This window comes from Ovis aries, chromosome 2, assembly GCF_016772045.2.
Source record: "Ovis aries strain OAR_USU_Benz2616 breed Rambouillet chromosome 2, ARS-UI_Ramb_v3.0, whole genome shotgun sequence".
In the NCBI taxonomy this organism is placed as follows: Eukaryota; Metazoa; Chordata; class Mammalia; order Artiodactyla; family Bovidae; genus Ovis; species Ovis aries.
In genome coordinates this window covers 10,344,555-10,365,819 of record NC_056055.1, presented here as the reverse complement: position 1 = coordinate 10,365,819, position 21,265 = coordinate 10,344,555, and the positions used below count along the sequence as shown (strand labels likewise).

Sequence of the window (21,265 nt, the reverse complement as noted above, 5' to 3'; positions counted from 1 at the left end):
ACCAACCTAGATAGTATATTCAAAAGCAGAGATATTACTTTGCCAACAAAGGTCCGTGTAGTCAAGGCTATGGTTTTTCCAGTAGTCATGTATGGATGTGAGAATTGGACTATAAAGAAAGCTGAGCACCGAAGAATTGATGCTTTTGAACTGTGGTGTTGGAGAAGACTCTTGAGGGTACCTTGGACTGAAAGGAGATCCAACCAGTCCATCCTAAAGGAGATCAGTCCTGGATGTTCATTGGAAGGACTGATGTTGAAGCTGAAACTCCAGGACTCATTGGAAAAGACCCTGATGCTGGGAAAGATTGAGGGCAGGAGGAGAAGGGGACGACAGAGATGAGATGGTTGGATAGCATCATCAATTCAATGGACGTGGGTTTGGGTGGACTCTGGGAGTTGGTGATGGACAGGGAGGCCTGGCGTGTTGCAGTTCATGGGGTCGCAAAGAGTCCGACATGACTGAGCGACTTCACTGTCACTTTTCACTTTCCTCACCCTTACTCCCATCTGTAAAATAATCTGGCATCCAGACCTCGAGATGATGGTTATTTTGAGACATTATTCTGCCATCTTCTTGGTCTGCTGGCTTTCTGAATAAAGTCGTATTCCTTGCTTCAACACTTCATCTGTAGACTGATTAGCCAGTCCTCCGTGAGCAGAGCGGTAATGTTGCAGCCACGCGTTCCGGGAAACAAACGCACTCAGAAGGACAATGCAGATAGTGGAGTGCAGTTTATTACACCGGTGGGCCCAAGGCAGAGTCTCCTCTTAGCCAAGGACCCCAACCAGTTTTTGTGAAAATCTTATATACCCTAAGTGTATATGTTCAAACCCAACTCCCCAAATTCTCTGAAACTAGTCTGAACAAAGGAAAAGAAAGATACCTTCAAAGTTAACCCATGGTTCATATGCCTTAAACCCGTGATTCATATGCCTTAGGCCTAGGTAGTTCAGTCAGTCAGTCAGTTCAGTCTAGTTCAGTCGTGTTCAACTAGGTAGTTGCTGCTGCTAAGTCACTTCAGTCATGTCCGACTCTGTGTGACCCCATAGACGGCAGCCCACCAGGCTCCCCCGTCCCTGGGATTCTCCAGGCAAGAACACTGGAGTGGGTTTCCATTTCCTTCTCCAATGCATGAAAGTGAAAAGTGAAAGTGAAGTCGCTCAGTTGTGTCTGACCCTCAGCGACCCCATGGACTGCAGCCTTCCAGGCTCCTCCGTCCAGGGGTTTTCCAGGCAAGAATACTGGAGTGGGCTGTCATTGCCTTGTTCGACTAGGTGGTTAACAGCGGACAATTATTAATAGGCCTGTGGTCATATCCCAATAAGCATAATAGAATTTATGATTCTATTTGGTTACACAGATAATTAGTGTATTCTTTTAGGTGATGGAGAGTCTAGATACAAGCCCTGGGGCTCTTCCATTCCGGGGGAGGGGGGGTGTCTGATTTTCCAGTTGGTCTGTCGTTTCCGTAAATACTGGGCATATAGCTCAAAGTCCACAGTCTGACCCAAGATGGAGTCCTGCTTTCAAGATGGAGCCTGTTCTGTCTGTTTCCTCCTTCAGTAACACGTTGTACAGTGTACAAGCAGTAACAAGTGTCCAATTCTTTGGCAAGGGGAGAGAGCAGAGTTCATGGCATAAAAAGAAATTTTGCCCTTGCTCGTCCCTCTGCCTGGAAAGTTTCTTCCCAGATACTCTCAGTTTGCTTGCTATCTTTATCTAGGACACAGTTCCAGACCTCCTGCATCCTTTCTCTATCAGCACCTCCATCAAGCCTTCTTTCCTGTGATTTGTGAGTCGTTTTCATCCCTCTTATCACTTACCAACATTATATTACATACCCATTTGTTTTACTTGCCTGGGAGAGTAGACTTTGTTCTTCTTTACAGTTGTATCCTCAGTGTCTTAAACACAGCCTGACCCATAGGAAGGTTCCCCATAAATCTGTTAAATGACTAAAATGTAACAAAGGTTACATTCTTCTCTGTCCCTAGCTCACCCTGTCCTGCCTCTGTAAGCCCTAAAGTTCAAGTTCAGCACTCCCCTCCCCCCGTACTCCCACCAAGGCTCCAAAGGTCCCCTTAGAGAGGCAGCTTTCAAACTTTTTTGATCATGACTCTCAGAAAAATATATTCAATCTCCAGGGCTCACACCTGTACGTGCATATGTCACTGAAACAACCTAAACACCCTTACTATGAACAATGTTTCCTACTTTCTCTCCCCGTCTCTCTTCCTTTCTGTTTCACTTTCTTTGATGCTAGTCTCCACTCCTTCTTGGTTGGAGACCACATACCAATAGGTCACCGCAGCCTCAGGGCAGTTTCTAGGAGTGGTCAGAGGGCTCATTTGTATCCTAGTCTCAGGACAACTACCATAAACGCAGATTCCTGGGTCCAGGCCAGACTTGTAAATGAGAATCTCCCTGGGTAGCCTGTCTGCTTAACCACTCCTCTTCCCTGTCCATCTCAGGTGATTCTGTGGTCTGATAAAGTTTGGGGGATTATGAGTATCCTTAGGCTTCTTGGAGAAGGCAATGGCAACCTACTCCAGTACTCTCGCCTGGAAAGTCCTAGGGACGGTGGAGCCTGGTGGGCTGCCGTCTATGGGGTCTCACAGAGTTGGACACGACTGAAGCGACTTAGCAGCAGCAGTAGCAGTAGGCTTCTTGGGGACAAGTGTTGTTGGGCAGGGCTTCATACGCATTAAGGGAAGGGGTTGATCCTCCAGTTCCAGTCCAGCTCAGCCCCTGAGGGGTGGAACAGATGATCCCAATTTTATAAAAGTAAATCCATTCCCACCTAAGCCCCTTGTACTCTCTAGTCCCTCTGCCTGGGAGCACTTCTGGGAATTCTGTCTCTGCTTTCCTGCCTACAGCCCTCCTACAGCCACCATAGCTCTAGGGCCACACCCAACAAATGGGCCCCACTTTCCCCAAGGGCCTCAACCCCTTCTTCCTCCTGCTGCTCTCCCCAGTCTCTTTCCTTCAGACAAAATCACCTCCTTCTGTTTTCTTTGCTCTTACCATAAGATTCAATAGTCCTCCCCTCCTTTAGCCCTTCAAATAACAACAAAAAATTCTAACCACCATGTCTATTGTGGCCCATTTCTATCTCCATCCCCAGAAGTATAATCCCAGAAATACTATGAGGCCTTCACCCTTCCATTGAGATGCACTACAAACTTCTTTTGACGCCAGCAATACTACACCCCTTTAGCCAAACAACCTCACAAAATTTATATTTAGAAAACTTGCTACAAGTATATTTACAGATCCTCACATGCAGAGTAAAACATTAACCCCTAGGGCATGCCATACACGCAAGCTAAGCACTCTGCAGATAATATCTCATTTAATTCTTGAAGCAGCCCTCAGGGATAGATACTATTATCGCCCCCATTTTAGAGATGAGATAACTGAAGCACTAAATAATCTGACCAAGTTTCCATAGCTGTAAACTGTAAGTGGTACAGCTCTGGGGCTGAAGCCTCAGGGGCTGACAGAAGGGAAGGATTCTCTTTTCTTCATAAAGCTGTGGCTTAGAGGCGCCTCGGGGTCAAAGTGCCTGAGCCCCAGCGTGAAGCAGGATATAGTGATGCGCCTCTTTAGAATTTTGTTCTTACAAGCGTTCAGTTGCTGGACTTAGAATACCGCTTGTCACTCAAGGACTGCCCCTTCTGCCTTTGGCTGATTTCTCTCCTCAGTCCTCTGCCAAGATCTCCTAAAGTGGAATTTGGGGGTTGGGAAGTTGCACTCTGCCTGTACGCCCAGGAAAATCAGTCTGTATCCCATGCAGAGGGTTCAGTTTGGCCTTAAATTCCTTTATCAAATCCTAAGGAAAAAAGCTTCAAGATAGCTCAGGTATTATTAGCAGTAGTTCCTTCTAGGGATGGATTTTTCATCCAGGTGCTTATCTGCACATTCTATTTCCTTCAGTTAAGATGCATTGCTTTTTTCAATACTAGTTAAACTTTTTTTTTTTTTCAAATTAAGAGAACTTGGATATAACAACTTTGGGGAAATCAGCCTAATACAGATGGGCCTTGGTATGCAATTTAGAAAATATTAATCATATTGACCACAAGTCCAACTGCCTGAGTTCCAGTCATATTGCTACCAAAATAGTAACTGTGAGCCCTGGGGCAAGATCCTTAACCTCCATAAAAATGGGGATCATAAGTAGCACTTTGCTTGTACTATTAGCAGGCGCTTAGCAATTGCAACCGCCGTCTGGGCTTAAGATACTGTTTTGTGTTTTAACTCATTTAATGCTCAGCACAAATCGGTGACGTAGTTACCACATAACTCCCGTTTTACAAGTGAGACCCTGGAAGGTCCTCAGCCGATAAACAGCTAAATGGGATTTGACCTCAGACAGCCTGACACCAGAATCTAGCTTTAAGCTACTTGGTTAAAGTTGCCTGTCAAAAAGAGTTGTTGGGGTATTACATGATGGGATGCTTGTAAAGCGCTCAGCACAACTGGCACTTAGTAAGTGCTCAATGAACAGTACTCAACTTCCTACAGTCACGTTAATGTGTTTTATGTTTATTACAAAACAAATACGCGATAAAACGCGATTCAGTAAAACATCAAGAAGACTGTTGAAGCGGGCGGGATCTGGCCCGGCTTGGGGCGGGGTGTGGGGCGGGCGCCCGGCGGGCGCCCACCCGGCAGCGGGAGCGGGGCGGGAGGAAGCGGCGCGGTCTGGGCGCGCCGGGCGCTCTGCGGGGCTCGGGGGGCGGAGCCAGGGAGGCCCCGCCCAGCCGCCACCTGCGACAGGTGGAGCGCTCGGCACCCGGCGCTCGGCCATGTCCGCGGAGGGCGCTGGGCCGGGGCCGGGGCCGGAGCCAGGGGCCGGGCCGGGGCCGCTCTGCCCCGAGCACGGCCAGGCTCTCAACGGGTTCTGCTGTTCCGAGCGACGGCTCGTGTGCGCCGCCTGCACGGGGCTGGGCGGCCGCTGCCGGGGGCACCGCATCCGCCGGGCCGAGAAGCGCGCGGAAGAGCTGCGGGTGAGCGGGCGTGGGCGCCGGCAGGCGGCGGGCTCCGGAAGAAGGGGGCGCCGTGTGGGGGAGGCGCTGAGACCCGGCACGGGCCCGGCAGCGGGTCGGGGAGTCGTGGCTCCGCGAGAGGCACCGGCTGTGGAGCGAGGCGGTTGAGGGTGTGGCTTCTGGAGTCCAGCTGACCTGAGTTCGAGTCCCACCTCCATCAGGTCCTCTCTGTGAGTCTCGCAATCTCTCGGCCTCAGTGTCCTCATTTGTAGTTTGGAGGCATTTATTAAACGTGTTGCTCGGTGGGGCTGGCTTTGGGCAGTGAAGGGCTCCGCTGCTCTAGGTGCCCGGGACAAGGCGTTCCCCGGCTACCGCCCCTTTGGAAACTTGATAAAACTCGGTCTCTCCTTGTTTCCTAGACCCTCGACTCAAAGCTCCTCCCCTCATCCTCCCTTCAGCTTTCCTGGTGAGGTGACTTCTCTTCCCTTTCAGGATTGGCCTGGACTGTACTTGAAGCCGGTTTCACTTAGGTAAACGGAGGGGGCGGGGAGGATGTCAGGAGGCTCCTACTGGAACCTTTCACTTAGGCCTTCTTTCTCCCCACCTCCGCCTCCAGCTTGGCTTCCTGCCACCAACCTCCCCTGTGCTGCTGAGATTGGAGAGTCAAGTCCATGGGGCTTCCTATCTACTTCCACCCCACCTTTGGTCCCTGGGGATTTCTTTGCAATTTGATTAACCTGCTTGATTCTCCCAACCTCTCCCTGGAGGTCTGCGCAGCTGTGACGCCTGAGGGCTCAGACTGGACTGTTATAAACACACCTGACAGGGTACTGGAGAGAGGGATTCAGTTATCCAACAGCACCTGAAAAACTCCTGGTGGGTAACAAGTAGGACCACCAAGTTGGTGATGATGAAAATAAATTTGGATAATGTGGTATAATGAACTGGCACGATGGATAGAAACTTTGGAACTTTGCAAGTTACAAAGCACTTAAATAGCCATCATCTCATCCCATCCAGACCTTTGAAGGTGTGGTCCTACCTACCTTTAATAGATGAGGGAGCTAGCTGAAGCCCAGAACAGGGCAATAACTTTCTCAGGGTTCCAAATGTTCAGGGGCTGGACCAGAGGAGTCATTGCCGAGGCCAGAGAAAAACCATCTCTTTGCGTCAGTGGTTGGAGGGAGGAAGTAATGCTAATGGGAGTGAGAACTTAAGACCTTTTTAGAAAAGTTGCCATCAGGGCTGAATCTGAGTGGTAGAAGGGGTTGAAACCTGGAGGGGGAGCAAGCCTGCTATTTGCTTTGGAATGGACTCTGCCTGGTGCAGGGGGCTTTCCCTGAGCCCTCCTAAGGCCCTTCACATATTCATCTTATTTGCCTGGAGGGGATGTGTCTTGCCTTCTCTCCTTCCAATTTTTAAAAAAAATTATTTTTAGCTGTGCTGGTTCTTTGTTGCTGCCCAGGTTTTTCTCTGTTGGTGGCAAGTGGGGGCTATTCTGTAGTTGCAGTGTGTGGGCCTCTCTCGGCAGCAGCCACCTCTGTTGCCAAGCACGGGCTTCAGGGCACATGGGCTCAGTAGTTGTGGCTTCTGGGCCCCAGGGCACAGGCTCAATAGCTGTGGCACACAGGCTTAGCTGCTCCGAGGCATGCAGGATCCTCTCAGACCAGGGATCAAACCGAACTCTCTTGCACGGTCAGGCAGACTCTTCACCACTGAGCCACAGGGGAAGCCCCCTGCCTCCAATTTTGAGTAAACTGTGGGTTCTTTGCAGACTTCTCTGTCCCACTGGCCAATCAAAGAAATTTTGCCCCAGGGCAAGATTGTTACTAAACTGGGCAAAAACAAGGCCAGCTCAGCAACCTCTCTGTTACCTTCTGGATACCTGCCCTGTAGCTTTTCAGAAGCTAGTCTCACTTCCCTCAGTCTTGTGGTGTGTGGTGGCCACAGCTTTCTTCCAGTCAAGTCATTTCTTTAACTTGGTTGTTTGGGCCAGTGACGTGTAAGACTGAGTCCTGATTGTGGAGGGAAGGATTTATAAGAACTGCCTGGAAGAGACAGCTGAGTCGCCCTTGGCAGATGGAACTGGGGCAAAGCTCTTAGGGGAAATGGTGGCGGAGCTGCTGCTTGGAAGTGCTCCAGCTGTTACCTGGAGAAGTGGAGTGGCAAAGCTGGGACCTGGCCGTCTCCACGGGCAAGTCACTTCTCTGTGGGCCTCGGTGTCTTCATTTCTAAAAACTCTCCCCTGTCTCAGGGCCAATGCTCACAGCTTTGGGAGCTGTGAACTGCTGAAACTCTTGTGGCCAAGGAAGTGGGTGTTCATTCATTCGACAAATACTGAATATTTATTCAGGGTCTTCTATGTATAGAAACTCTCTTCTAGGTAGTAGGACATAGAGAACAAGTTAAAGTCATGATGCTCATGTTCCTGTAGGGGACGACAGCTACCAAAGTAGTAAACAGACTCACGATATACAGTCAGGGAGTAATAAGTGCAAGGGAGAAAAAAAAGTAATGACAGGAAGTGTGGGATGGTCAGGGAAGGCTTAAGCCTTCTTGGAGTCGAGAAACAAGACATAAATGGGAGATAGAAGGAGCAACAGGTGCAAAGGCACTGAGGTCAGGACGGGTTTAGTGTATTTGTGGAACAGTAAGAAGGCCGGAGTAGTAGGAGGACATTGGACAGAAAGGCAGAGACCCATCGGGGGGGCCTTGTTGGTTACAGTCTCACTGTGGGTGCACCGGAAAGCCACGAGAGGGCTCTGAGCTGGGATGTGACTTGATCTGATTTCCTTACCAAAGGTGGCAATGGCTAACGAGGAAGCTGGGGAGGTGGTCAAGAATAAAGGCCCTGTTAGGAGACTCTATCAGCAGTTGCTGTGGGAGATCATGGTGATCTGGGTGGAACAGCAGAAGTAAAGGTGAGCAACCTAGATGTCCATCAGCAGATGAATGGATAAGAAAGCAGTGGTACATATACACAATGGAGTATTACTCAGCCATTAAAAAGAATACACTTGAATCAGTTCTAATGAGGTGGGTGAAACTGGAGCTGATTATACAGAGTGATGTAAGCCAGAAAGAAAAACACCAATACCGTGTACTAACACATATATATGGAATTTAGAAAGATGGTAATGATAACCCTGTATGCGAGATAGCAAAAGAGACACAGATGTATAGAACAGTCTTTTGGACTCTGTGGGAGAGGGGAGAGGGTGGGTTGATTTGGGAGAATGGCATTGAAACATGTATAATATCATATAAGAAACGAAGCACCAGTCTAGGTTCGATGCAGGATACAGGATGCTTGGGGCTGGTGCACTGGGATGACCCGGAGAGATGATATGGGGAGGGAGGTGGGAGGGGGGTTCAGGACAGGGAACACGTGCATACCTGTGGCAGATTCATGTTGATGTATGGCAAAACCAATACAGTATTGCAAAGTAAAATAAAGTAAAAAAAAATTGTGTACCCCCCCCCAAAAAAAAGAAGTAAAGGTGACCATAAGTGGCCAGAAGAGAGAGAGAGACTTTGGAGAAGAGGCTGGTAGGACTCACTGATGGATTAGATGTGAGGTTGGAGATTAACTCCTGGAGTTTTGGTCTGGGTAGCAAGAATGATGGAAAAGGCAATGGCACCCCACTCCAGTACTCTTGTCTGGAAAATCCCATGGACAGAGGAGCCTGGTAGGCTGCAGTCCATGGGGTCGCTAAGAGTCAGATAGGACTGAGCGACTTCACTTTCACTTTTCACTTTCCACGTTCATGCATTGGAGAAGGAAATGGCAACCGACTCCAGTGCTCTTGCCTGGAAAATCCCAGGGATGGGGGAGCCTGGTGGGCTGCCGTCTGTTGGGTCGCACAGAGTCAGACACGACTGAAGTGACTTAGCAGCAGCAGCAGTGAGATTGATGCTTGGAAGTACTGTTAATGAATGGGGATTCCTTGGGGAAGAGCAGCTTAGGAAGCCATGTTTTTGTGCTCAGTTGCAGGTGTGGACAGTTAGGGGGCTGGATATAAATGAAGAGTGAGTATAAGAAAGTGATTATGATGGGCCATGGGATTTGAGGATCAAGAGGGAAGCAAGGCCACAAAAAGGGATGATGGACAGTGAAAAGTGCTAAGACTAATGTACTGGTGACTCCATCTAAGCTGAAGGATTGTTGGAATGGAGATTCTAGAGTGCGTGATCCAGGATGGAAAGTGGTGGGTAGGATGTGGGATCCCTGAAGATTTTGGAAGTGGCATAGTTTTCAATAATGATGAGTTCTGAGATACGACCATGGGAGTAGGTGGCTGAGGTGGGGTAAAAGGGGAAAAGAATCACTGGAATGGAGTGAATGGACCAACTGTGGATCCAGATACCATGGATGTCATCTGTGTTGCAGAACAAGATTGTGGACCAGTGTGAGAGGCTGCAGTTACAGAGTGCTACCATCACCAAATATGTGGCTGACGTCCTGCCAGGGAAGAACCAGAGAGCAGTGGTAGGTAATTTTTCCCCTCCCCCGCCCAGCCCCCCCCTAGGATAAGCTCTCAGCCTTAGGGGCTTAGACCAGTCTAGAGTTCCTTCCCAACCTCACAGACCCATTGTGCTACTGACAAAGCTGGATGCTCAGGAAGGATGGTTTCCTCTTTCTTGGTTTTACATCTGGGCAGAGTGGGTTGTTCCTAGAATGCATTTGATGCAAAAACTGATTTAAAAATAACTTTCTTCAGGTAAAAGATCAGATGAATCTTCTACCATTTTAATTATTTTGTGCTCAGCCCCGGTATTATAAAATAACCAATGGCTTTTACATTGCACATTCTTTGTGACAGTCTTAGGCAGGAGGTGGTAGTAACATCCCTGTTTACAGATGGAGAAATGGGTCCCCCAGCGGTTAATTGACTCACAGAGTCAGTTCTGTGAGCTGGATCGTCTGACTCCCTGAAGGTGATCCCTCTGCAGCACCTCACTAGTGCGTGCGTGCCAAGTCGTGTCCAACTCTATGGACTGTAGCCCACCATGGTTCCTTTATCCATAAGACTCTCCAGGAAAGAATACTGGAGTGGATTGCCATGACCCCCTCCAAGGGATCTTTCTGACCCAGGGATCGAACCTGTGTCTCTCTTGCATGTCCTGCATTGGCAGGCAAGTCCTTCACCTCTGGTGCCACCTGGGAAGCCCACAGCGCCTCACTGCCGATCCTTTATTCAGTTGACGCATTGCTGCTGCTGCCTCTTAAGTCTCAAGTGTGCCCTTCAAGAGCAGGGGCTATGAGTTTCTTCCTGCACACCCCTGCCCTCCTTCCCCAAAAGTACATGGAGCAGACGTGGTACTATTTTAGCCAAAAAATAAATGATTTTGATCGCAAGGAATCGAGTCCAGTTGAACTACTGATAGCATAAGTGAAACAGCATTTCTTGGATTTTAGATACACGAGTCTTTCAGAACCTAAAGAGGATGAGAAGCAGGAACAGACAAGCTGCTAGAAGTCCAGGCAGCTCTTCTCTGTGCATCTCTGCTTCTCTTTGCCTGATGATTTCGCTCTCTTTTTCTTCATCGTTCTCCTTTTCTTGTCTTAACTGCACTGGCTGGGACCTCAGCGCGATGTCGAATAGAAGCTTTCGTAGCAGGTGCTGATTTTGAGGGGAATACTTACAACATTTTTGTCATTTATTTGATTATTTAACAAACCTCTGTAAGCACCTGCCACACACCAAGCACAATTGGTCTATGTGCTAGAGGTTCCACAGTGAACAAAACGTAGGAAAATTCTTGTTTTCGTGAAGCCTACATTCTAGTCAGGGGAGGGGTGTGTGTGTGTGTGCGCGTGTGTGCGTGTGCGTGTTTAGTCATGTCTGACTCTTTGTGACCCTGTGTGTGTGTGTGTGTGCGTGCGCACATGTTTAGTTGTGTCTGACTCTTTGTGACCCTGTGGACTGTAGCCTGCTAGGCTCCTTTGTCCATGGAATTTTCTAGGCAAGAATACTGGAATGGGTTGCCACTACCTACTCCGCAGGATCTTCCTGACCCAGGGACTGAACTCCTGCACTGGAAGGCAGGTTCTTTACCTGCTAAGCCACCAATGGAGAGGGCTAATAACAAATAAAATATATGCTATGTCACAAGGTGATAACCTCTATGGAGAAATAGAATGCAGGAAGGGGGTGGGTCATGTTGAGAATGGGGTTGTAATTATATGTGCTGTGATCAGGAATTGCCTTATTAAGAAGATTGATATTTGTATAAAATTTTCAAGAGGTGAGGGAATGGACTGTATATCCTAGGGAAAAGTATTCCAAAGAGAGAAAAGGCAAGTGCAAAAACCCTGAGATGGGAGCGTACCTGACATGTTGGAGCAGAGTAAACAAGTAAGAAGACAAAGGCAATGAAGTCGGAGAGCAGTGCATGGAGCTAGGTAGAATCCTCATGGGTCACACACAGAGACTTTGCTTTTTATTTGGGGAAGGCAGGAAGTTATCAGAAGTAAGATGATATGACTTAAGATTTAAAAGGAGCGGCTGCTGTGTTGAGAAGTGACCATTGGCAGCAAAGGTAAAAACAGGGAGACTGGTGAGGAAGTGTTGCAGTAATCCAGGTGAGAGCTGAGAGGGGTTTGGACCTGAGTGAGTGTGGTAGGAAGGGTGAGAAGCAGCATATATTAATATGTACTTTCTGAGGGAAGAAAGAGCAGGATTTGCAGATGGGTTGGATGTAGTTTGTGAGAGAAAGGGAGGAGGGATCAGGTTAACTCTTATTTTTTTTGATGTGAGCAACTGGAGGGATGGGACAGCCATTTACCGAGGTGGGGAAGGATTACGTGTAGAGTGATGGCTGGTGCGGGAGGAGACTAGAGTTCAGTTTTGTACATGTTCAGTTGGAGATGACTATTAGGCATTCAAGTTAAGATGTTGAGTAGATAGCTGGGTACACAAGTTAGGAGAGGGCTAGGCTGGAGACATAAATGTATCAGTGTGTAAATGAGGGTGGGGTTTCCTGTGTAGCTCAGTCAGTAAAGAATCTGCCTGCAATGCTGGAGACCTGGGTTCGATCCTGGGTCGGGAAGATCCCCTGGAGAAGGAAATGGCAACCCACTCCAGTATTCTTGCCTGGAGAATCCCATAGACGGAAGAGCCTGGTGGGTTGCAGTCCATGGGGTCACAAGAGTCAGACACGACTTAGTACACTGTCTTTTTTTTTTTTTTTTTTAATAAGTGAGAGTATAAAGTGAAAGTCATGGGAAATGATGAGATCACTAAGTGAGTAAAATACAGATAGAAAAGAACAGGGGTCCAAGGACTGAGCCCTAGGGCACTCTGACATAACCGTTGAGTAGATAGGAACAAGCAAAGTAGACCAAGAAGGAAGCAATCGGTACACGGGAATAAAACGGTTAATAAGAGTGCTGTGTCCCACAATAGGTTTCAAGGAGATGGGTTCAGATTTTGCAGAGAGATCAAATCAGCAGAGACATGAGAATGGACTCTTCAGTAACATGCTCCTCGTTGGAGATCCTGACAAGAGGAGTTTGGTAGAGTACTGAGGTAAAAGTGTGAGCAGAGTGAATTTCCAGAGAGAGTAGAAGAAGAGCAATTTGAGATAGTTGGCACAGATGACTCTTGAGGAATTTTGCTGTAGAAGGAAGCTGAGACATGGGATGATAGTGGCGGGGGATATGCCATCAAGAGATAGTGGAGGGGGATAGCCATCAAGAGACGGATATGCCATTAACAAACAAGCAGATGTTTGTTGCTTGGTTTTTAAGATGCGGGAGATGACTCTGTGTGTGTATGCTGATGGGAATTGCTCAGTAGAGAGGGGAATGTTAATGATGCAGGAAAAGGGGACAATCTGGTTTAGCAGAGGGGGTGGGAGCTAGTAAACAAGTGGAAGTATTGGCCATAGGTAAGATGCACAGGCAGTTTATCCACAGAAATGGGAAGACAGAGGACATGAGCACAGGTGCAGGTGGATGGGTAGGTGTGGGCAGAGCTTGTTGAAGTTCTCTTCTGAGAACTTCTGATTGCTTCTCTTTTCCCTTCTGATTGCATCTGTTTTCCATTATTATTTCCTCTTTATGATTTTTTTCCTTCTGATTTTTTTTGGGGGGATTTACTCTGTAGTTTGTTAACTTCCCAAACTGAACACAGCCTATTGATTTTAGTCTTTTTTCATTTTCAAAGTGAGCATTTAAGCTATGTATTTCCTTCTAGGTATTGATAGAGGGATATCCCACAATTTTGATGTAGTATTTTCAGTGTCATTCACTTATAAGTATTTTAAAATCTCTACTACAGCTTTTTTCTTGTGCTATGAGTTATTAGATTTTTAATTATTTTATTATTAATTATTTATACTTTAAAATTTTCAAATATATGTTTTTACCTTTTACATTAGTATCAGTATCTTAGTTCCCAGACTAGGGATCAAATTTGTGCCCGCCTGCATTGGCATCTCAGAGCCTTAACCACCAGACCTCCAAGGAAGTCCGTAATTAAGCTTATTAATAAGTTCAAATTTTCTCTATATTTACTATTTTTTTGATTGCCAGATTTTTCGATTACTGGCAAAGGGGATTTACATTTTCACACTATGCTGTGAATTTGCCTATTTTCCCTTATAATTTTGTCAATTCTTTTTATATTCTTGGTACTATTTATTAAGTATATATATTTAAATTTGTTATATATTCCTGGTAAAACATCCTTTTTGTCACTTTCCAGTGACAGTACTCTTGTTTGGAAAATCCCATGGGCGGAGGAGCCTGGTAGGCTGCAGTCCAGGGGGTTGCTAAGAGTTGGACACGACTGAGTGACTTCACTTTCACTTTTCACTTTCATGCATTGGAGAAGGAAATGACAACCCACTCCAGTGTTCTTGCTTGGAGAATCCCAGGACAGGGGATCCTGGTTGGCTGCTGTCTATGGGGTCATACAGAGTCAGACACGACTGAAGTGACTTAGCAGCAGCAGCAGTGACATTTTATCAACAGGAATCCTTTTTGCCTTTAAGACTATTTTGTCTTTTACTCGTTACTAGACCAACAAATGTTTTCTGGATATATCAGTTTCTTTTCTTTTACTTTCAACTTCTTATGTTGTTTCAGGTGTGTTTTAGAAACTGGATTTTGTTTCCTTTTTAAAAAAGTCCAGGGCTTCCCTGGTGGCTAAGTGGTAAAGAATTCTGCCTGTCAGTGCAGGAGACACAGGTTTGATCCCTGATCTGGGGAGATCCCACATGCCATGGGGCAATTAATCACCTGCGCTACACCTATTGAGCCTGTGGTCTAGAGCCTGGGAACTGCAACTATTGAGCCCATGCGCCACAGTTACTGAAGTCTGCGCCCCTAGAGCCCATGCTCTGCAAAGAAAGAAGCCCCTGCAATGAGAAGCCTGCACTCCACAGTGAAGAGTAGCCCCGCCTGCAGCAGTTAGGGAAAAGCCCGCACAGCAACAAAGATCCGGCACGGTCATAAGTAAATAAATAAATAAAATTTTACAGAAAGGTTACAAAAATATTTATAAAAAGTCCAACCTGATAATCCCCTGGCTTTTAACTAGTGAGTTTAATCAATTTATTGCTATTGAGATTACAGATATACTTAGATTTATGGCTGTCATTTTATGTTTTCTGTGTATGCTTAGTCATGTCTGATTCTTTGTGACCCAATGGACAGTAGCCTGCCAGGTTCCTCTGTCCATGGAATTCTCCAGGCACGAATACTGGAGTTGGTTTCTGTTTCCTACTCTGGGGATCTTCCTGACCCAGGGATCGAACCCACGTCTTTCGCGTCTCCTGCATTGGCAGGTGGAGTCTTTACCATTAGCCACTCAGGAAGCCTGTTTTCTATGTAGTCCACTTTTACTATTTTTTAAAATTAATTTTTACTGGAGTATAGTTGATTTACAATGTTGTGTTAGTTTCTGCTATACAGCTAAGTGAATCAGTTATACATATACATAAATCCACTCTTTTTTAGATTCCATTCCCATATAGGTCATTATAGAGTACTGAGTAGAGTTCTCTGTGCTGTATAGTAGGTTCTTATAGTTATCTGTTGTATGTCTGTGTCAATGCCAGCCTCCCAATTTATCCTTCCCCTGCTGTAGTCCATGTTTTCTATGCTTTTTTCCCTTCCTTTCCTCCCTTCTTTTGAGTTAATCAACCCCTCCTCCCTTCTTTTTCCCTGTGCTAGCTTGAAAGTTGTATATTCTATTTATGGTCTCTTTTTGGTCCCCTTAAGAACTTTTTAATTAATTAAAAAAAATTTTTTTTTTTTTTTACTTATGCTGGGACTTCGTTGCTGCACACAGGCTTTCTCTAGTTGCTGTGTGCAGGATTCATTTTAAAGCACATCTTTTAATAATTCCCTCATTTGTAGAAAGTTTTCCCTTTTTTTTTTAATTAGAGAGGTCTTTATTGCACTTTTGTTTTGTATGATGGTTTACATGAGTATACAATTCTAAAGTAAATCACAAGCCCCATTCAGAACAGCTAGTTGAATCCTCAGCTCTTGATTACACTGGTCTTCAGTTTCCTTTCTACTTTTGGACTCCAAGGGATTTCCTTTTCTAAGCTGCCAGAAGTAGCTTCACTTTAAAAGGATGCTTTGGTCTATTTTTCCAGCATTTCTGTGTTTTGGTCTGTGTGTGTTAATCACCCAGTCATGTCTGACTCTTTGTGACCCCGTGGACTGTAGCCCACCAGGCTCCTCTGTCCGTGGGATTCTCCAGGCAAGATTCAATACTGGAGTGGGTTGCCATGCCCTTCTCCAGGGGATCTTCCCAAACCAGAGATCAAACCCAGGTTTCCCGCACTGCAGGTTCTTTACCATCTGAGCCACCAGGGAAGCCCGTGTTTTGATCTAGCAGGGATTTTAGTTTCTTCAGGGATATCTTTGGAAAGCAAAAATTTTTTTTCCCTGGGAGTGACTCAAGAAGCGTGTTGAAATTGACTGCAGCCCTCTTGTCAGGGGGTATCTAATGCATGTTGGGTCTGTTCTTGATCCTGTTCATACAGTACAAACGGGACTGCAGAGACCCACCCGTGGGAAAGGCACTGAGGTGGGCTAGAGAGAGGAGCAAGAGCTAATGATACCAAATATGTATGTGCCAGGCTTTGTTCTTCTTATATATATTGACTCACTTGACCCTCACAGTAGCCTTATGAGGTTGGTACTATTAGTATCTTCATTTGATAGATTAGAAAACTGAGGCCCAGGGAAGATAAGGAACAACGTTCCATAGTTAGTAAATAGAGCAGCTAATATTTAAACCTAGGCGCTGTCTCTACAGCCTAATTTCCTAACCACTGTGTTATGTTGCCTCCAAAGAACACTGGACTTAGAATCTGAACCCCGGGGTTCATGCAGCCACTCACTCAGGCCGTCTCTCTTCTGCCTGGGGCACACTGTGGGTCTCAGTTTCTGCTGAAAGACAGGCCTAACTGTCCCCTGCACTGTGCAAGGCAGGTCTTTAGGGGCAGGAAACAAGGAGAGCCAGTGACTAGCCCCGACTTTCTGGCATGAGGGAAATAGCTTCACCCTCAGGTGTCTGGCAAGAGTGCAGGAGCTTCAGACAACAGTGCCATTGGGGAGGATGGGTTACCAGATGGCATTGATGGAGGGGAATAGTGTTGGACTGAGAGTCGGGAGAACTGGGTTCTAGCCCCTGCTTTGCCACTGACTCGGTATGTGAGCACCACCAAGAGATTTTTGACTTAAGGTAGAAAGAACTTTTCCTGTTAATCATTCAGTAAATATTTGAGCACCTGCTCCTTGCCAGACACTGTGCTAGTTGCTAGGGGACACATGCTAAATTCATTGACTTAGAATTTATTTCAGCCCTCTTGTGTGGCAGATTAAGAATGCTACCATAGAAGCAATTGCAATGGACGGATTTGGGGTGTAATGAGCTTTTTGTCCTCAGCCATGGTCCAAATAGATGCTTCCCTCATAGCTCAATTGATAAAAAATCTGCCTGCAATGCAGGAGACCTGGGTTTGATTCCCGGGTCGGAAAGATCCCCTGGAGAAGGAAATAGCAACTCACTCCAGTATTCTTGCCTGGAGAATACCATGGACTAAGGAGTCTAGGAATCCATGGGTTTGCAAGAGTTGGACATGACTTAGCGACTAAACCACCAGCATGGTCCAAATAGGAACTGGACTACTGTTTGTGTGCATTCTGTTGATGATAAACTTTTTAGGCCTTTCTGCTCTGCATTTCTATGATTCTCTGACCTGGTCTCTTGAACTTGGGGTTCCTAACTGTGAAACAAGCAAGTAATTCCAGCTGGATGTTTTGAGTCCTGCCCAGCACTTTCATTCTGTCATCTTAGCTCTATGAGGTGTGACCTGGATGTCTGGATCTCAGCATTCTTTTCCCTGAACCACATTTGGGAAATCTTAGCGCTCGGGTGTTTTAAGCACTATTACTACCCTTTCTGTAACCCATATCAGACGTGGCTAATCAATCTCAGCACTTCTTCTGGCTGAGCCCCAACCCTCCTAATCTTGATTGGGGCTATGCCAGGACCCAACTCCTTGTTTAATTCCGGGTCAGAGCATGGCCAGCGCAGCTCGGGAACTGGTCATCCAGCGGCTGGGTCTGGTGAGGAGTTTGTGCGAGAGCGAGGAGCAGAGGTTGCTGGAACAGGTGCATGGCGAAGAGGAGCGGGCCCACCAGAGTATCCTGACGCAGCGAGTACACTGGGCCGAGGCGCTGCAGAAGCTGGACTCCATCCGCGGCAGCCTGGTGGACATGCTCACTCATCTGGATGACCTCCAGTTGATTGTAAGTCAGGCGGGGGTGAGGACACCACAAGTTGACCAGATTCCGCCAAAGTCTGAAAATGAGAATGTTTTATTGGTAGGAGGTGGGTGGAAAATGATAATTTGGAACCAGGATGAGACAGGGCAATATAACTATATGGGGATTTTTTGTTTGTTTTTGCAACTGGTAACTGTTCTTTCAGTAGTGAGCAAATATTTACTGAGTGCCTAATGTATGCTAAGCATTGTGTTATCTATGCATATTGTTAGTTGCTCAGCTGTGTCTGATTCTATGCAACCTTATGGACTGTAGCCCACCAGGCTCCTTTGTCCATGGAATTCTCCAGGCAAGAATACAGAAGTGGGTTGCCATTTCCTTCTTCAGGGGATCTTCCAAACCTGGGTTTTCTGCATTGCAGGCGGACTCTTAACCATCTGAGCCACAAGGAAAGCCCTAAGGGTGCAGGTACAGGATACAGCTGTCAGCAACTCACAGCCTTGTAGAAGAGACAAATATATAAACTGATAATTAAGACATGGAGGGATATGTGCTATGGTACAGGGCATTACTGGGAGCTGGGGCCCCTGCAGTCCTGGCTTGAGAGGGGTGGTAGTCGGGGAAGCCTTCCTTACTGAAGCAACTTAAAAGCTGATGCCTCAAAGACAAGAGTCATAGCTTTGTAAAAGGAAGTGGGGAGAGGGAGTCCAGAAGCTTGCAGAGAGAACACTGCACTGACAAGAGGTCCACTGCAAATACAGGGCTCATCCTCACTCCCACCACCCGGAAATCACCATCCAATATGTTGGTTCATATTCTTTCAATGTATTTTATATAGATATGCTGGTACCCGCAGTTTTAAGGTGACAGTGTGACATCGCAGTAGATGTGCCAAGCAGAGAAATGAGAATGTGGAACAACATTGTCGTTGTTCAAGTTGCCCCTCTTGTGGTGTCATGGTTTCTGTGACTGTCCCAGATCGCACGTTCATTTTGTCACACAGCTTTCATGTGCGGAGCACATTCTGTCCCAAACGCTGGGAGAGTCACAACAGAAAACTCAGTGAGTCCCGTCCATTGAGCCAATGGGCAATGAAATGTTGGGTAAATAGGTGATTGTCCAGAAGTGTAGTCTGAGGGAAACCTAGGGTGCCATGGGGCTCAGGGCACAGAGGGATTCATTTTGAGTGCATGATGGGAGAGGCCTGTGAAGAAGGACCCATAAAACTTGTGCAGGGTCTTAAAGAAGGAGTGGATGTTTTTATTCTAGAATTTCTGTCCACGTGGAGCCCTCCATGCAAGTTAATTGTAGTCAAGTCTTGACGACCTGCTGGGTTTCTGGTGCCAAGTCTGACTTTGTTTTCTTTTCTCACAGCAGAAGGAGCAGGAGATTTTTGAGAGGTGAGTATGGCCCTGGTATTTGCTTGGGCATTCATGGAAGCCATGGCCTTTGACCTCTCCAAAGTCTACCAAGTCCATTGCTATCAGGCCCCACTGCTCCTGGGAGGAAGCTCGGGGTGGGCAGCTGAGTGGCTTTCCTGAAGCCAGGCTTGAGGCTTGTCATGGGCTTTCTTAAACATTATCCTGTTAAAAAATGTACAGTCACCCGGCTGGGAGGGTTTCACCATCTCCATCTACAGATGAGAATGCTGAGGCTCAAAGAGGGGAAGGGACTTGCCTGAGCCCCAGAACTGGGGCTTGGACCCACAGCTGACACCTGACCAGTACTGTCTTCTCTACTTCATTCCCCCTTTCTCTAATGAAAGAATTTGAAATCTAAGTCTGCTTTACTAGGAAAATTCTATTTTAACTATGCAGTAATAAAAGAATTTCACCAGGCCCTACCTGAGTTCTGAAAAGTCTTGAAAGGTTCTGAGACCCAAGAGCCAGAGGAAGTGGCCAGTTCAGTTCAGTTCAGTCGCTCAGTCATGTCTGACTCTTTGCGACCCCATGAATCGCAGCATGCCAGGCCTCCCTGTCCATCACCAACTCCCGGAGTTCACTCAGACTCACGTCCATCGAGTCCATGATGCCATCCAGCCATCTCATCCTCGGTCGTCCCCTTCTCCTCCTGCCCCCAATCTCTCCCAGCATCAGAGTCTTTTCCAATGAGTCAACTCTTTGCATGAGGTGGCCAAAGTACTGGAGTTTCAGCTTTAGCATCATTCCTTCCAAAAGAAATCCCAGGGTTGATCTCCTTCAGAATGGACTGGTTGGATCTCCTTGCAGTCCAAGGGACCCTCAAGAGTCTTCTTCAACACCACAGTTCAAATGCATCAATTCTTTGGTGCTCAGCCTTCTTCACAGTCCAACTCTCACATCCATACATGACCACAGGAAAAACCATAGCCTTGACTAGATGAACCTTAGTCGGCAAAGTAATGTCTCTGCTTTTCAATATACCTTCTAGGTTGTCATAACTTTTCTTCCAAGGAGTAAGCGTCTTAATTTCCTGGCTGCAGTCACCATCTGCAGTGATTTTGGAGCCCCCAAAATAAAGTCTGACACTGTTTCTACTGTTTCCCCATCTATTTGCCATGAAGTGATGGGACCAGATGCCATGATCTTCATTTTCTGAATGTTGAGCTTTAAGCCAACTTTTTCACTCTCCACTTTCACTTTCATCTAGAGGCTTTATGGCTCCTCTTCACTTTCTGCCATAAGGGTGGTGTCATCTGCATATCTGAGGTTACTGATATTTCTCCCAGCAATCTTGATTCCAGCTTGTGCTTCTTCCAGTCCAGCATTTCTCATGATGTACTCTGCATAGAAGTTAAATAAGCAGGGTGACAATATACAGCCTTGACGTACTCCTTTTCCTACTTGGAACCAGTCTGTTGTTCCATGTTCAGTTCTAACTTTTGCTTCCTGACCTGCATACAGGTTTCTCAAGAGGCAGGTCAGGTGGTCTGGTATTCCCATCTCGTTCAGAATTTTCCACAGTTTATTGTGATCCACACAGTCAAAGGCTTTGGCATAGTCAATCAAGCAGAAATAGATGTTTTTGTGGGACTCTTTTGCTTTTTCCATGATCCAGCAGATGTTGGCAATTTGATCTCTGGTTCCTCTGCCTTTTCTAAATCCAGCTTGAACATCAGGGAGTTCACGGTTCACGTACTGCTGAAGTCTGTCTTGGAGAATTTTGAGTATTACTTAACTAGCATGTGAGATGAGTGCAATTGTGTGGTAGTTTGAGCATTCTTTGGCATTGCCTTTCTTTGGAATTGGAATGAAAACTGACCTTTTCCAGTCCTGTGGCCACTGCTGAGTTTTCCAAATTTGCTGGCATGTTGAGTGCAGCACTTTCACGGCATCATCTTTCAGGATTTGAAACAGCTCAACTGGAATGCCATCACCTCCACTAGCTTTGTTCGTAGTGATGCTTTCTAAAGCCCACTTGACTTCACATTCCAAGATGTCTGGCTCTAGATTAGTGATCACATCATCATGATTATCTGGGTCGTGAAGATCTTTTTTGTACAGTTCTTCCGTGTTCCTTGCCACATCTTCTTAAT

At 46.6% G+C, this 21,265-nt stretch overlaps 1 protein-coding gene across 2 annotated transcripts in view; it reads left to right on the top strand.

Annotated features, from left to right (window-relative positions):
- The first annotated feature begins 4,783 nt into the window (after positions 1–4,783).
- BSPRY (B-box and SPRY domain containing) overlaps positions 4,784–21,265 on the top strand; it is a 27,760-nt gene continuing 11,278 nt past the window's right edge. The window contains exons 1-4 of one of the 2 annotated variants that reach the window (XM_042242871.2): positions 4,784–5,015; positions 9,385–9,483; positions 17,545–17,775; positions 19,129–19,151. In XM_042242871.2, coding sequence (XP_042098805.1) covers positions 4,815–5,015; positions 9,385–9,483; positions 17,545–17,775; positions 19,129–19,151 — 554 coding nt within the window. In that variant the 5' untranslated portion in view covers positions 4,784–4,814. Of the gene's footprint in view, positions 5,016–9,384; positions 9,484–17,544; positions 17,776–19,125; positions 19,152–21,265 lie in introns of both variants that reach the window. The other variant, XM_004023406.6, reaches the window with a different exon arrangement.